The following is a 16,917-nucleotide window of genomic DNA, read 5'->3' as shown; positions in this document are numbered from 1 at the left end:
AAAATATATAAAAATTGAGAACATAGATTGAACAATTATTGTAAAGTAACTTATTTGAAATAATGAACAAAAATGTAGAGCAATGTCGGAAAAGAAGAATGAGGTCCATGATAATTGGCATGAATCTGATTCTTTAGTTATTTATTTTTCTTGATAACTAGACATTAAAAAATGAGAGCAAATAAATTAGAATAAAAAAAAAGTAATATATGATATTTCAATCATATAAGACATAATGTAAAATATTTAGTAAAAAAAGTCGTTTATAAAATTATGACTTTGAAATGAATTAGAATAATCAATTTCTCATTTTTTAAACATGTTTTAAAAAATAAATAAAATACTTTAATCAAAATTTATTCATCTAATAAATAACAGTAATTTTTACTTTTTGAAAAAAAAAAGATTCATTCTCTAAACTCAGGATAAACTTTTGAAAATTAAATAAAATGTTTTAATCAAAATTCATTCATGCAACGACACAACAAAAGGGGAATGGAAACTAAAAACAAAAAAGGACTAAACGTACGAGAATAAAGTCAATATGAGGAAGGGTCAATAAAAAATATACGATTCATTTAAAATTTAATTAAATAAAAGAGATTTTGATTTTTTTAAATCGAGAAAAGGGAGTTGAATATGTTAGTTAGATAAGATCATTAATTAGTTAGTTAAATTTCACCTGGGGTCGAGCTCTTTGTTCGGGTTGACTCGACCTACTCTTCAGACGCTCGACCCAGTAGGTCGAGGTGCTGGGTCGTGAAGACCTCGACCCACTCTTTTGATTTTTTTTTTTTTTTTATTTTTTAAGAGATAAAGAACTCACTCTTCTAATTTTTTTTATTTAACCAACAGGATTTATTGTGCGCCATCTCTTTATCGAATCCTTTGTAATGGTAGGAATCTTTCTATTGGCCTATTCTACCTTCTCTTGCCCCAAGCCAAGACAAGGAAGCCCTTTTAACTCAGTGGTAGAGTAACGCCATGGTAAGGCGTAAGTCATCGGTTCAAATCCGATAAAGGGCTTTGGGGCATTGAAGTGAAACTGGATTGTCAGTCGGACCGACGAAAGGTGAACAGGTTGAGTTAGATACATGATCGACGACACTTTTCTAATTTTTTTTTATGTTTTTTAAATAAAAAAAATAAAAAGAGTGAGTCGAGTGATAATGTTAGAGGTTTGGTTTAGGGTTTTGTTTAGGGTTTAGGGTTTGGGTCGAGTGGGTAGGAAATCTTTGATATTTTTGAGTTTTGATCATTTTATAATATATAATTCACTTTATATATGAATAGAATGTAAATATATATAAAAAAATTTATTTGTGTAAACATTAGTTATATGTCATAATTTAAGTATGTTAGTTAAAAAATTCATAACAAGTAGAAGAATGTATCTCTTATTCTAACAATGTGGGTTGAATTTATACTCGACTANTTAAAAATAAATTTTTTGAAAAAAAATAAAAAAATGAAGAGTGGGTCGAGAAGACTCTTCTACTTCTATTTTTTTGTTTAAAAATAAATTTTTTGAAAAAAAATTAAAAAAAAAATGAAGGGCACTTCTACTTCTAAATATTTTTTTTTAAATAAAAAAAATGAAGAGAGGTCAAGGACATCCTCAGCTCATTGGGCTCACTAGCTCCTTGGCTCATTAACTCAGGGATGTTAATTAAGGANACGATCCACCAAAATTGGGTCGCGTGGGTCGAGTATAATCTCGACCCAATTTTCTGACGAGTCATAACCATCGACTCAGTTTTGATTGAAAATTGAAATTGTTATAATCCTTAACACATAAAATTAAATTATCAAATTGAGTGTACTGCACCAAATATTATATCTCTTTCTNTTGGAGCTCTCTTCCCAATAAGAATACGTCCCAGACACTGAGTTTAGCAGATATCCCCTGGAGTTGTTTGAGGACCTTTTGGGTAACCAACAGGATTTCTTGTGCGCCATCTTTTTATCGAATCTTTTGTGATGGTAGGAATCTTTCTATTGGCCTATTCTACCTTCTCTTGCCCCAAGCCAAGACAAGGAAGCCCTTTTAACTCAGTGGNAACCCATAGATCATGAAAGGGTCGTGAAATCTTCACGTCACGACCCCGGGTGGGTCGTGAAGNCATCTCGACCCACGCGATCCACCAAAATTGGGTCGCGTGTATCTCGACCCAATTTTCTGACGAGTCATAACCCTCGACTCAGTTTTGATTGAAATTTGAAATTGTTATAATCCTTAACACATAAAATTAAATTATCAAATTGAGTGTACTGCACCAAATATTCTATCTCTTTCTCATTTAAAAATGATACAATCTTCTTACAGATTTAAACGTATTTTGATCCTAAAGTTAACTTGCATTCAAAAAATTGATTTCTTCTAAGTTTAGCGAGAAAGTATACCTGTAAAAAAAAAAACAAAAAAATTATTAGTTGTATAAATTTAAAACAAAACAAATGTTATTTATTATAAAAATTTAAAATTAATGGGTTGTGTCACGACCCATAGATCATGAAAGGGTCGTGAAATCTTCACGTCACGACTGGGTCGTGAAGCACAAGACCCAGGGTAGTGCTTGTGCTTCACGACCCAACTCTTGTGCTTCACGACCCAAAGTTGGGTCGTGAAGCACAAGACCCAGGGTCGTGACTTCACGACCCCTTTGGGTCGTGAAGCACAAGACCCACGACCCATGGGTCGTGAAGCCAAGGGTTGTGTCACGACCTGGGTGAAGTTCTTCATCTTGGGTCGTGAACATTGACGAGACTAAATAAATTTGATATCTCAAAATAAATTTTTTTTCAATACATAATTTTATTTTTTGGATTTGTTGTAGAAGATTAATTTATAGATTCGTGGTTAATTGTTAGCCAAAAAATAAGAGGATGGAAGGTTGAGAGGAAAAAGATTTTTTGTGAAGATAAGAAATGAAATGAGATCTAAGATTGAGTCAAGAAAGATGGAAAAATTGAGTCGAATAAGTTTTTTTATTTAATTAAATTATAAATTTTATTATATATAAAATTAAAATACTAATGAAAAAATTAGTTTTTAAACAAATTTTAAACAAANTCAAACATATGTGCACGCCCTTATAATATTTAGCCCAACGTGTTCGGTAAATATTGGATCTTATGAAAACATGAAATGCCTAAACTGATGCCCATAAAATTTAAAATGCAAAGCTTCTCATGGATGTGCGTTTCTTCTCCCCTTTGAGGCTGCACAGGGTTTACTAGCAACATAGTGAAGGCGGTAACTTAGGAGTGAAGGCCCAAAAATACTGTACTTCCCTGCACTGCTAAAAGCAGCTTCAGCATCTGCTCTTCTCTTAAAGACAACCTTTGCCCGTTTGCTTTTATTTAATATTTTAGTCTCTGTCTCATCCAAAGGTCCATAATGCTTGAATATCTCGTTCAGATTCTCAACTGGTGGAATGGAATCTAGATTTGTAAAATTAAGGAGTAAAGCAGTAGGAAAATATTCCTCAGACCCTTCATCAACTTGAGTAGATGAGTTTTCTGCTTCACAATGAAGACTAACAGAATCTCCTTGCTTTTGATCGCCCAAGGTTGCAATCATACCGATACTGGCCTCTAATTCAGCACCAGAGGCATCCTTCGTAGCAGTCTTTTTTGGTTCGAGCATCACCTGTTCTTGAGAACAGCCTTGAATAATTCTATCAGTCCAGTATGAGTCCTTGGTACCTTCAAAACGAAGAACTGTAGCCTCCAAGCTGAATGTATTTTTGTTCTCAAACTTCTCAGAATGGTTATTCAGATTTTGTAAATGTGGTTTTTCCAGGCATGCTGAGTATCGGATTTGACGAAGCAAGCCCATGATAGGAGTTAAGATGAAATACCCTCGCCTGGGATTTATTGCAGCATAGTTTAGCTTTAAAAGAATCTCATCTGGGTTGAACTCACTTGGAATCATTTCCTCAACTGTAGATTTTCTAGCATTAAATCGTACTTCTGATCCACCACCACTGAATATGGCCTGACTAGAACATGTATCTCTAGGCCTGAGCACACTTTTTTGTCTTTTAGCTTTAGCATTAGCATTAGAAACATAATTAATGCGTCCACGTTTATTACCAGCAGAAACTGTCTTTGTGCCACTCTTCACCGCATTCTTCTCATCATCCAGTAAACTCAAGTTCGCAGATGCTGCCAAGACAGGTATGGATTTTTCCTTTATCTTTGAGAGCTCATCATTTGATACGTGGTTACATTTTCGAGAAGAGACATATTGAGCAGTCGATTTTCTCTTTTTCGATTTAACTTTAATGGCATCAATTGAATATGAAAGGCCTCCATTCACAAAATCTCGAGAACTCCTTTCCCCCTCCTCCATAGTAAATCGAGCATCATTCTCCAACAATCCACCATGTTCTTGAAAAATAAAAAGCTGGTGGCAACCCTTCCATCGACTGAAAGCCAAAAATTGAGCTTTCGTTATCCAAAATTGCAATCTATCTGTTTCTGACACTCGTGCTTCTGCCAATGACTTTAAAAACTGCAAAAAGTCTCCAGGTACAAATGATGTTGCAGTTGATAAACGGTCTCCACCATCTCTAATGCTTGATTCTTCATTGACACCAGCATTTTGAATAACTTGGGACTTTATCTCAATATGCACCTCCTTAGGTAAGCACTGACATGACAGCCCGAGCTCAACTCGCCTAGCAACCTCATCCAAAGCATAACCAACACCACGGCAAAATTTTTCTGCATCGCTCTGTTTCTCCATCTCTGAGAAATGAGTCCGAAAAGGCTTCATTTTAGACACTTCATTCCATGCAAATGTCTGATCACCAAAATATGCAATTAAATAAGTATCTATCTTAAAATGTTTCATTGCCTTATCTGACGCCGCTGAAGGTGGCAAAATTTGCCCAGGCCACCATGGATGGCTCCTGACCTTTCCCCATACGAGATCTGACACGTTATACTCTCCTTCCTTTTCGGTCACACACTCTCCTCCACATCCTCTCTGCAACAACATGTCAGCACTATTGACATTATTTAACCCCTTGCTTTCCAACCCACCATCTGGCACATGTTCATTAACGACAAAGTGTTGCTTCTCGCTAAGACCAGCTCCCACACGCGAGCAATCTAATTTACTATCTAAATCTTTGTAGTTAACAGCTTCATTAACGGCCATTCCATCTTCAAAGATTGACTCACCAATCTCATTTTGGCACACGTTCCAATCCACATCGCTACTACCATCATGGTTGGTACCGGAATTCTTCATATCTTCCACCTCAGCAGCCACAATACTACTTGTATCATTCCCAATTCCAACTTTCTTCGCATCTTCCACCTCATTGGCAACAATGCTATTTATATCATTCCCAGTTCCATATTTCTTCACATCGCTGAGAACAGCTCCCTCACGTGTGCAATCTAATTTACTATCTAAATCTGTGCTGATAGTCGAAGAACACAATGAAGAAGATTTGGATGGCAATGCAGGATTTGGCAAAGGCCTTTGAGCACCACTTAAGATGGAAGGTTTTGGTGGCTGAGCCACCTTCTCCAAAACTGTCAAATAAACACTATTAATTCTATATTAATCATGTTTCAAAAGTAAATGACTAAAGTTTTTTTGCAGTACCAGGTTTTGAGTTTCCACATTCAGATTTGGCACGAATTCTCCCCAAATCATCCTGCTTTGTTACCGCTGTTGAATCCAGAATCGACCTGCTGACAGCCTGGGGTGGCTTAGGTACTAAATTTGATTCACCATTCATGGCCGAAGACTTCAACGATTAAAATAAATTGTTGGTGTTAGTCATCAATGAGAACAAATTCTGTTTATGAAATTAATAAAATAATTGAAGCTACATTTCAACCTTCTCGATAAAAGAGGGGGAAATTAAATAAATGAAGGTTATAGATCTAAAAGAAGACAAAATGTTTCAACATAAATTGGATCTCAAACCTCATTACACACTGTCGAAGCAAATATCATAATGTCATTGGGTACATGAGAAGCAAGGTCAAATCAAATATTTTTTTATAATATATCAAATAAGGATAAGCAAAAAAATAGGTTTCAAATTAGATAAGCTAGCTCTGTTCAGATTTATTTGTGATTATGGGATGGTAAACTGGTGGCACCCAAAGTTCATTTCTTTGATAGGACATAATATTAGATTATATGGTTCGAGTAAAAAACTTACCTGTGCCACCTGTGAATGACCACCATCCTCCTTAAAAGCTATCCCGGATCCTAACTTCAACATATTCTGTTTTGGCTGACTTTTTAACAGCCTAATAATTTGCAGGCCACTGTTTTCCTTTAAAGTTGGTTTCGGATTCTGTTGAATTGCCATAGTCTCCAGTAATTAGAACAGGAAAAGCTATTGTAAACAGATATCTTTTCAGGTTGAAAAACCAGACTCACCTTACTTTCAGAAGCAAGGTAGTCCTTTTGCAGAGCTGTTTATCGTAATTGTATCAGTTCAAGAATATTTTAACGAGCGAGATAAAGAAGAAAACCACCAGTGGGTGCACGAAATCATATTAGTTCAAAAATAATTTAATAAGCAAGCTAGGTTCACACCAGTGTTCTAAAACTCGGGCTAGGCGGTCGCCTAGGCGATCCTAGGCTTTAAAGCTTTTTTGAGAATTTTTTTTGGCTTTTAATTTTTGAAAGCCCAATTAAATCAGAACATGACATAAGAAAGAATTATAGATTTCTGCGTTTAATTTTTTGGGATTGAAAGCCCAATTAAAAACACGATTTGTTGGCTTGCGCTTACCTTAACACACCACTCTCATCTTCTTTGTCTGTTTACTTCTGCACACATAAGAAAATTGAACCAGGTCCTAAAGGTACTTTTTTTCTTTATATGATATTTCTTGCGTTGTCTATTATCCTGACCTGCCTTAAGCAGAAGTTGCAGGAGGAATGAACCAGGTGTCGATTGGATTTTAACAAAGTTTGGGCTGAAATTTATTCTAAGAACCATTACAAGTCTTTTGATATCGTGGAATCCACTTAGTGGCGTAGGCTCTAGGCGCTGGTCTTGTGACCGATTAACGCATAGGAAATTTTTGAACCTTGGTTCACACATGATAAACATTAAGCAAAACTTGTCAACTGCAGTTCTAAAAGAACGTAAATAGTTTCTCTCAGAGAAAACCTAGGGATTGACAACCTTCCAAAGTTACTAAAACAAATATTGAGTTGGGACACAAATCTAAAATATGCCCTTCGGGAAACCTACTCATCTAGATGCTTAGACTAATGCATTAACTAGGAATACACGTATTGGACGCAAATATCATTCAGGTAACACTATTTTTTTCGTAAAAGCAAATTAAATTACCAATATTATTTAATATAGTAGCTCGTGACAAGACTGGATATTGAATATAATATCGTACTATCTCTAACCATGTCTACTTATAGGATTCAACATCTTGCATGTACTTGATGTGCAAACCTCCAAAACTAAATAGTAATAGCTGAAACTAAAAGAGATGTCATGATGTCATACTTATAATAAGAGACATAAAAGATACTAGTCCTAAAGTTAGTTTCTCCCAACTGATTAATTAACTTAAAACAGCCAATTACTGAAGTGAGGACAATTACATGAAAACCCGAAACATCCCAATCAAGCACCTAGAGATCTGAAGAAAATATCCTTAAAACACACGAGGATAAAAAAAACTAAAATATTATAGAACTGTAAGCTCACATGAAATGGCAGTGCTATCTGTATCCATGGTCTCTATCTTGATGCTAGAGTTTATTGTGTTGGATGCCTTTTCATTGGATCTCTGGAGAGAAGCTCTGATGTCGTCAAACAAGTCATTTTCAAGACTATCTACAGTCAAAATATCAGTTTCAAAAGTGGATATGGACTCATTCCCTGAAATATCTTCTTCAACTCTAGGCAATAATTTCTTATCGCTTTTTTCTGGTCCTTCGAGCATGGTGGGTAATTGTTCTGGATCCAGAATCCCCAAATTGCAAAATAGATTAATTACTAGCTGCAAGTAGTGGATCGGACAGTTCCACGAACATTATTCAATTCATCTTCAGTTGACAAACAGTACCTGCACTAGTAAAGAAGGCACTGTCCCAGACTAGACTTTTACGCAAGTCATACTTCCCTTTGCTGTGGGTTATTTTGGGTTCAGTTGTTTCATGAAGTACGGGAAATTCCTCGATGGCACAATCAGTGCCAGCTCTTCTTTCAGCACTTGTATCTCCTAGCAAGTCATGAGTGTTGTGCTCTGTCAAATTTTCTGAAGAAAAACACAACAAAACTTTATATAGCATTTCCTGGACATAATTTCAATAGAAACTGAATTCAACAAAAAAAAAGACTTTGTATCACCATGTGAAGAGGGCTCCGTACTTCGATTCAGTAAAACAACATACCCACGAAAAAATACCTAAATAATCCAATTCCCATCCACATATCTGGGATCCTGGTACTGTGTACTTTTACATACACAGGAGGCCTCAAACCCAGAACGTACAACCAACACACACGTGGAAGATCATCTACTTCACAATCCCAATTAAAAAAAACATAAAAATTCGAGAAATCACAAAAAGTACCTGGAAACTGGAAATTGTTTTGAGATGAAAGATCAATGAGACTGATTTCTATCGCGCCTCGAAATCAATCTTCTGAGGTAATCCATCTACAATTTCGCAATAAATCAGAAAGTGTAAGTCCTAGTACTGCGGTCGTTAAAATCGTAGGGTTTGTTTGATAGGAGAATGCCACGGCAGTGAGTATACAAGGAAGGAAATGAAGCGAGAGGTTTTTTCTGAATTATAATAGAGTTTTATGTATAATATTTCGTAATTCTTTCTACAATTAAATTCTAGACTTTAATCGTTTAAAAATTACAAATATAGGAAACTAATTAAATTTTAATTTTGAAATATTATTCTGAATTGCGGAAGCCTATTTATTGAAATTGAAATAAAATATCAAGCATAAAATAATTTTTAAAATTAATTAATTAAAATGAAATTATTTATTTTTTATTCGATAAATTTATTTTCAATTTCGCCACAATTTTTTTTTTATATCAACCCCTTCCTCTCGCTTCATAACAATATCCTCTTGCTTTATAACAAAATGATAATAATTTATTAGTTAAATAAAAAATTTAATGTTTATTCAATAAATTTATTTTGGGCAAATTGCATTAGTAGTTAGTAAGGGAAGTTGGTGAAAAATCCCCAACCAAAACATTTATTTGGGTTCACTCCCTACCCACAAAATTGTGGTACTATGTCATACAAATTGTGGTACACTTCATGTGGAAATGTGGTACACTTCATGTGAAAATGTGGTACTAAAAAAGTACCCAGGGACTGAACACAAAAAAAAACGACGGCTGGGGAGTTAAGTCCAATTTCCCGTAGTTAGTACCTCTTTTGAAATTTAAAAAAACGAAAAACTCAATGCATAAAATCACAAAACCCCTTGTACGTGACTAAATGTGCTTGATTTTTTAAACACATTAACAATATTTGAGGAAGTCATTTTTTTAAAAAAAGTGAAGAGAGTCACCTTCGGCAGTCGGCTATGGATGAGGAAATTCGATCACTCCACAAGAATGACACTTGGGGTTCTTGTGGATAAACCAAATAACAAGAAGTTAGTCGGTGGTAAATGGATTTACAAGATTAAAGAAGGAATTATTGGAACTGAAAATACTAGATATAAAGCAAGGCAAAAGTTTACACTCGCAAGAGGGGATCGACTTCAATGAAATTTCTCACCCCGTGGTCAAATATACTTCCATTAAAAATGTTATTATATATTGTAGCTTTTTATAACTTTTAATTGGAGCAAATAGAGTGAGCTAAATGAGACAATATATATGTCACAGGCAGAGGATTTTGTGAAAACAAGAGATGAAATGTTGCTTCTATCATAAAATACATGGATATAATACCATCTTGTACGCGGATGATATGTTAATTGCAAGCAACAAGGAGACTAAAATCGACACTTTAAAGAAGCTTCTAGGATCTGAGTTTGAAATGAAATATTTAGATCAAGCTTCAAAAATATAGTGCATGAAAACATACAGAGATAAAGCCAAGGGACTGCTACATATTACACAACAGGGATATATTACCAAAGTCCTAAATAGGTTTAATATGATGAATCCCAATTCAGTCATTACCCCTATTGGTGCACACTTCAAGCTCTCATCTGACCATAGTCCTAAATCAGAGGATGAAGTGTCTGATATGAGGAAAACATCATACTCAAGTGTCACTGACAGCATAATGTATCAACGCCTAAATATCTCGTTCAGTTTCTCACAAATGAAAGATGATCTCCTTCTTGCTCGTAGATCTTTTGCGCGTATTTCAGTTTCGAACCATTAAAATTTTGAGCACCAAGAAAATTAAAATACGTAGCCAATATAGCAAAAAGTTTTATATTAAAGTAAACAACGATACCTAGCAGTAATTGAAAGGACAATAAGAAAAGCTGTGATTATAAACGTAATAAAAAAAACTATGATTATGTGTAATAATCTACAAGAAGGTTTTAATTTTGTCGAGTACATGAATATACTTTTTTGGACATAAGAGAAATTTTATGGGGCTTTAAGTGGATTTTCTTTAAGCTTGGCCTCTAACTTCTTAGACGGTTATATTTCAACGGTGATTCTATTATTTCTATAATTCAAAAAGAATAAAAAGCAAACAAAACAAATGAATTATCATGATAAAGAGATAAATATAAAGTTAAAATCTTATTCAACACATCCCTATTCCGAAAGATTTGTGATATACAAACTTCAAGTACGATAAAACTGACGACAAAACACAGAAAAAATAATAATATGCAAGAGTTACAGCACAAGAAAACACAAAATGTATCTTGAACTTGAGTAAAATGTTCCCTAGCAGAGGATGAAATGGTGACCCTGACCAAAGATGGGCAAGCAACATCTAATCCATTCCATGCATTGGAACCATCATGTGCTGAGCTTGTGACTGCAATCACAAAATAAACCTAAATGCCTCAGGAAAGCATATGGTGAAAATGAATTATGAGCAGATTCTCGTGTTTTGATTATAATATATCCAGCAGCTGAGTTCTTCGATGTAATGACCCAAAAATGAACGATCTAACTTGACTCAATCAAAAGAAAAAGGGATGTTATCATTTCATGTTCTAATTTCAGATGGAGCACAATAGGGTAGTGAGATCCATCTATTCAATCCAGTAGAGTAATTCATCGACTATAATTACCTAAAAACAACATATCTAACTTGATTCGATCAAAAGAAATAATGATTTGATTATTATCTCGCCCTTACCACCAAATTGATCAAGGTTCACCTAAACAAAGTTAGGAAAGTCAGGTATAGCCAACTGTGAAGTCCAGTGTAGAACCATCGGAATTAACAAGTATAGCTCTTGGGATTGAGCCACACTGGATCAGAGCAACATAGATAACAGTGGAGGTCAGAATATCTTGGCATCAAACAAAGAAAAAACACATTAACATCTCCACATTATGTTCTGGCTTCCTATGTTAAGGTGAACTGCACAGAAGCATTTTTCCTCAACTTTCTTCAGTCTCTCTCTAAAAAGCTTCTAGTTTGAGTAATTTGACAATACAATAATACATCTTCATGATTTGTAAGTCGCAAATTCTACCTCACTCCTTAAATTATCGATTACTTTAATCAACCTGAGAAGAAAAAAACAACTTAAAGAAGTTACGAACTTTCTCCACAACGTAGATAATTGTTAGGTCAATTCCATCAATCAGATGTTGAAGTGTTCAGAAAGCTAGACAAAGTACTTAACATGCATAAGTGACACATTCATAATTAAAAATTTGAAATACGAGTACACGACCTAGAGATCAGATACAGTGATACTGGCTATGAAGCAACACCAACATGAATGAAGTGTACCTGAGAGTGACCATAATTCATGCCTTGCGAGAATGAACCCTGGTTAACAAGCTGTACAATTAACAGAAATAGCAATTCAACATTGCCCAACAATAACCATTACTAATCTTGGTGGAAAACTACAGAAAACAAATGAATATGAGTTCGCATATGATATGTGACCTGAGAAGTGGAAGTGGGTTGCAATACATCCTTCCTTGCAGATCCCTCAGCACCCTTAGCAGATCCTTTGGTGTCACCCTGTTGAGGATAAATAAAAAATTTCCTTAAATTGTCAGAGAACGAAATACAAAAAGAAAGACAAACTGCAGGGGAATTATATTATTTCACTCACCTCCATCTGCCACACCAGCCACCACCATGAGCACCAAAACAAGGGAAATAAGGGAAAGTATCAGTTGCAGCATGTAAAGAAAAACTAAATAATTTACTTCAAGCAAACAAGAGTAAAAAACGAAATCAAGAAAACCTTTAGAGAGAAACAATTACCTCTCTGTACCTAGCCAGGTACATCTTTAGTGGATCGATGTAATCCTCAAAACCTAGTGTTGCCATAGCCCACAGCAAATCATCCCCGTTAATGGTCTTTCTTTTTTCCCTTTGGCACTTATCACTTGCCCTTGACATTAGAACCATCCAAAAACGAGTTAGTTGTGTTTTCATCAACGTAGCACAAAAGTACACCCACATTCATAAGCAAAACCATGAACATAGATATTCATCACTGTCACTCGAACAAGCCACCAAAGCAATTCTCTGAACATACTCATACAAAATACTGAGACAAGGGCTACATATAATAAGAATAACTACATGTTTTTAAACCTGAAAAAAATTTAGGCAGTCACATGCTGGCATGCTCCAGCGACAAGCATAGACAGATAGGCATACCCAAGTTTGTTTGGGGGCAAAACATACATTTTTGAAGAATTGTACAAAAAAATTGATCTTTTTTTTTCCTTTTCAATTGAAGGCATAATCACGCAGCACAAACTGCCTGTTAGGTCAAAATCATTTAAATGTGTGGCATTTATGATGATTGGTGGATGTGCAAAATCAAAGAGGTCCTTGTGTGAGTTAGAGAAAATTAATTTCAAAATACGGTAGAAAACCGAAAACAACAAAGTTGGAGTTGCGACATCCCTCTGAGACTCATGATATTATGTCACCTTTATCGATGATTCGAGCAGTAAAGTTTGACTTTATTTTTTGAAAAATAAATATGATGTTTACAAGATCTTTAAAAGGTGGAAAGTCATTGTTAAGAATGAGACCAACTTGAAGATGAAGTGACGACTGTCTGATAATGGTGGTGAATATGAAGATGATGAGTTCAAGAAATATTGCGCACAAAACAAGATCAAAATGAAAAAAATCATTTCTGTTACACCTCAACATAATTTGTAGTTGAAAGGATGAATAAAACCCTGAATGAACGCGTTAAAAGCATGAAATTGCACTCTGGATTACCAAAATCACCCTGGGCTGATGTTAACACTGCAGTATATGTGATTAATAGGAGACCTTCGGTACCGTTTGACTGCAAATACCCGAAGATGCATGGATATGTAAAGAAATAAACATTTTTTTCTTCAAAGTGTTTGGACGTCTATCCTATGTTTATATTGATTCAGCTAGCAGAACAAAACTTGATCCCGGAATTCAAAAAGTGTTTCTTTATCGGTTATGGAGATAACGAGTTTGATTATACCGGAAGATCATTTGGAGCAGAGATGTAATCTTCAATGAGTAAGTATTGTACAAAGACAGGTCAAGCATTGGAGTAGGAGATGAATGTCCTGAAGTCAAGAAAACTGATGAAGTGTCATTGATAAATATTCATGTGAATGAGTTGAAAAGCAATAAAAGAAGGAATTGCACAAGATGATGACCCACAAACTCCAGTTGTTGAACTCAAGATCTTCTATAACAATTAAACCGCCTCAGAGATAATCCATTGCACTTCATTATATTTTGCTGAAAGATAAAGGTGAACCAAAGATCTATGAAGAGACAATGCAAAATGCTAAATCAACCAAGTAAGAGTTAGTCATCGAAAATAAGATGGATTCACTGTCATCTAATCATACGTGGGAGTTGACAGAACTTCCGTAAGGCAAAGAGACATTACATAACAAGTGAGTGTACCGGTTAAAAGAAGAACATGATGGTAGCAAGTGGTACAAGACAAAACCTATTGTAAAAGGTTTTCAACAAAAAAAACATTGATTACACTCAGATTCTCTCCAGTAGTAAAGTTAACCATTATCAGAATTGTATTTTAATTAATGGCGGAAGAAACCTACATTTGGATCAGTTAGATGTAAAAGACATTGTTTCTTCATTGTGACTTGAATGAAGGAATTTATATAAACAGTCAATAGGAATTTTTGAAATACAAGAGAAAGAAAAAATGATGTGCAAACTTTAAAAAAGTTTGTACGGTTTCAAACAAGCTCCAAGACAGTGGTACAAGAAGTTTGATGGATTCATGAGTAAAAATAATTTCCTGATGTGTCAGGCTGGCATTGTTGTTATGTAAAAAAGCTTGATAGTTCTTATATCATTCTACTAGTATACATAGATGATAAGTTGATACATAAGCTTGTCTGGAAGAGTTTGATAAACTCAAGAAAGAGTTATCAAAATAATTTGTTATTAGGATTTGGGTGCTACAAAGCAAATCTTTGGAATGAGGATCTTGAGATATTGATGAATGGAATCTTGAAGTTATCTCAAGAAGAATACGTAAAAAAGTTGATTAGCAAAATTAATATTGATGAAGTTAAATATGTGAGTACTCCTTTGGCTAGCCATTTTAAACTAACCAAAACGCAATCACCATCGACGGAGCACAAGTAGGCTTACAAGTAGGCTTATATGAACAAGGTTCCTTATACTTCTGTTGTCAGAAACCTCGTGTATTCAATGGCGTGGCCAAGATCAAATATAGCACATGTAGTGGGAGTTGTTAACAGGTTTATGAACAATTCGAGAAAACAACACCGAGAAGTATTTAAATGAATTATCAGGTACTTGAAATATACTGCAAGTTCATCTTTATGCTTCAGGAAGTCAAGTTTGGGTTTACAAAGTTTTGTCGATGTCGATATGGTTGGTGACCTGGATGATAGAAAAATTAATATTGGTTATGTATTCGCATTATGTGGTAGTGGTACAACGGTAATCTGGGTGTCTAAGCTGCAAAAGAAAGTTGTTCTTTCGACTACTGAGGCTGAGTACGTTGTGGTAATAGAAGCTAGCAAGGAGATGGTATAGTTGAGATCCTTTCTAGATGAATTGAGTCAAAATCTTGAGGGTAGCACATTATACTGTGACAGCCAGAGTGATATTCATTTAGCAAAAATCTTGTTTATCATGCTAAGACTGAGCATATACAGGTTCAATACAATTTCATCATATCAATACCGGAAGATGGACTATTGATGCTTGAAAAGATTTCTGAAAGTAAAAATCCAAATAATATGCTCACGAAGACACTAATCACTGAAAAACTGAAGTTGTATTCGACTTCCGTTGATGAGCTTTTGCATTCGTTGCGTGAAAACATGATTGTCTTCAAGCGAGAGAAATGTTAGATAAAAATAATTTAGATGTGTATGGGCATTTATAATGGTTGGTGGATGTGCAAAATTCATCGGACGGCAGCAACGTCTTTTTGACAAAAGAATTGAAGCTTCGTTATCAAAGAAAACATGTTCTTTCATTCACACCAGCAGGGCTAAACATCCCAAAATTGAGAGAGCACAATCAAGAGATATGGAAAAGAAAAGGGTTTCTGGGAGTTGAAAAGGTTCTATTGCGTGAGTTGAAGAAAATTATTTTTTCCATTCTACTTGGGGATTGTATGAGATTGAGTGATTTACATACACTTGTGATATTTCTTTCTATAATAAATATTTGTAGTAAACCTATATTGACACGTAAATTTTTGAATTTTTGTTGATTATTTTTTGTATCATATCACCGTCATGATCCCGACGATTAATTCCACAGCACTGCCAACTCCCCAAAGATGCACATAAGCTCATTCGCAAAGATAACTACAAGGACATAATTATCAAAGCTCAATAACCATACTCGCTGGTGACGAAACTGATGAACTCGGAGACACATTCCTGGACAGTTTCTTTCGCATCCTTGGCGACTTTCCCATTCGCGGGGAGCGCCTTCTTCATGATCCTGCTGATGTTAGCAATCGGCAGAAACCTATCCTGCTCTCGGACACCGGTGCGAGGGCTCTGGTCACCGCCGCTGTCATGGCTTCCACCGACAGGACTTCCCGGAGATACCTGAACCAAAGAGGGATGCCCGTCCGCCATGAAATCGAAAACCCTGTCATTTCCGAAGAAAACCCCTAGATCAATTAAGCGCGCACACGCAGATGTGTTTGGACAAAGCAGGGAGAGAGAGGAGGGAGAAGGTTTGCGAATCCTAAATATACGTACCTTGTATGAGAATCGGAGGGTGGAGAATTGGGGGAAGACGACGACTCAGATGAAAGATTGGGTTTTTGATCTAAGGTTATCAGCACCGTTGGTTTGTTTAGCGATTAACGATATTTAAGTTAGGAGAACCTGCTGTTTCTCATACGACGACGTCTTACTCTTTTATTTTTATTTTTAAAATTTTCCCAGCATTTGTTATTAATATACTGTTTAAAAATATCATAATCAAGATACTAATAAAACTAAATATATGACAAAAATATAAAAAAAATTGTAGAATTAAAAAAGATAACTTATATTCAATCTAAATCATCTAGTATCAATGTTTGTTTTATTTTTGGTTTCATAATCATGTACAAATTAAAACATATTTTTGAATCAAAATAAAAATAATATAAATTTTTTTTTTTTGCCAAAAATTGGAAACATATAATAAATTTGCAAAATAAAACATCAAATTTAAAAAAAAAAATTGTTCATTTCAATCATTGGCTCTTATGATCA

General features: G+C 35.0%; 2 protein-coding genes and 1 non-coding gene across 6 annotated transcripts; 1 reads left to right on the top strand and 2 right to left on the bottom strand.

Moving 5' to 3' along the window:
* Positions 1-954: 954 nt before the first annotated feature.
* TRNAT-GGU (transfer RNA threonine (anticodon GGU)) lies at positions 955-1,026 on the top strand. Its single transcript has one exon. It is a non-coding gene; the product is annotated as a tRNA-Thr (tRNA).
* Positions 1,027-3,079: 2,053 nt separating this feature from the next.
* On the bottom strand, positions 3,080-8,815 carry LOC140977241 (PWWP domain-containing protein 5-like). Of its 4 annotated transcripts, none has more exons than XM_073441909.1 (7): positions 8,594-8,815; positions 8,367-8,473; positions 7,722-8,274; positions 6,419-6,453; positions 6,195-6,332; positions 5,627-5,771; positions 3,080-5,553 (listed from the first exon to the last, which is right to left on the bottom strand). In XM_073441909.1, the coding sequence occupies exons 3-7, from the start codon at positions 7,957-7,959 to the stop codon at positions 3,191-3,193; spliced, it is 2,919 nt and encodes a 972-aa protein (XP_073298010.1). In that variant the 5' UTR covers positions 7,960-8,274; positions 8,367-8,473; positions 8,594-8,815; the 3' UTR covers positions 3,080-3,190. The 4 variants fall into 4 exon arrangements, with proteins under 4 accessions (XP_073298010.1, XP_073298008.1, XP_073298007.1 ...); XM_073441907.1 differs by lacking the exon at positions 8,367-8,473 and having other exon boundaries at positions 7,722-7,986; positions 8,081-8,274; XM_073441906.1 differs by lacking the exon at positions 8,367-8,473.
* Positions 8,816-10,748: 1,933 nt separating this feature from the next.
* Positions 10,749-16,516, bottom strand: LOC140977244 (nuclear transcription factor Y subunit B-1-like). Its single transcript, XM_073441913.1, has 6 exons — positions 16,414-16,516; positions 16,046-16,300; positions 12,428-12,563; positions 12,107-12,184; positions 11,945-11,995; positions 10,749-11,011 (listed from the first exon to the last, which is right to left on the bottom strand). Exons 2-6 carry the CDS (start codon positions 16,285-16,287, stop codon positions 10,967-10,969), a joined length of 552 nt encoding a protein of 183 aa, XP_073298014.1. The 5' UTR covers positions 16,288-16,300; positions 16,414-16,516; the 3' UTR covers positions 10,749-10,966.
* Positions 16,517-16,917: the final 401 nt, after the last annotated feature.

The sequence above is a fragment of the Primulina huaijiensis genome, chromosome 5 (assembly GCF_012295235.1).
Source record: "Primulina huaijiensis isolate GDHJ02 chromosome 5, ASM1229523v2, whole genome shotgun sequence".
NCBI lineage: Eukaryota > Viridiplantae > Streptophyta > Magnoliopsida > Lamiales > Gesneriaceae > Primulina > Primulina huaijiensis.
The sequence above is the reverse complement of the archived record's forward strand: the minus strand, read 5'-3'. Positions and strand labels throughout refer to the sequence as shown.

Excerpts from the sequence above, each read along its gene's own strand:
- LOC140977244 (XM_073441913.1), bottom strand. The coding sequence starts at position 16,287 with ATGGCGGACGGGCATCCCTCTTTGGTTCAGGTATCTCCGGGAAGTCCT. Across the intron at positions 11,996-12,106 it reads AACCCACTTCCACTTCTCAG|CTTGTTAACCAGGGTTCATT; the intron begins GTCACATATCAT and ends TTAATTGTACAG. Across the intron at positions 11,012-11,944 it reads TGAATTATGGTCACTCTCAG|TCACAAGCTCAGCACATGAT; the intron begins GTACACTTCATT and ends TTGTGATTGCAG.
- LOC140977241 (XM_073441909.1), bottom strand. The coding sequence starts at position 7,959 with ATGCTCGAAGGACCAGAAAAAAGCGATAAGAAATTATTGCCTAGAGTT. Across the intron at positions 6,333-6,418 it reads ACCTTGCTTCTGAAAGTAAG|AATCCGAAACCAACTTTAAA; the intron begins GTGAGTCTGGTT and ends GCAATTCAACAG. Across the intron at positions 5,554-5,626 it reads ATGTGGAAACTCAAAACCTG|TTTTGGAGAAGGTGGCTCAG; the intron begins GTACTGCAAAAA and ends TTTATTTGACAG.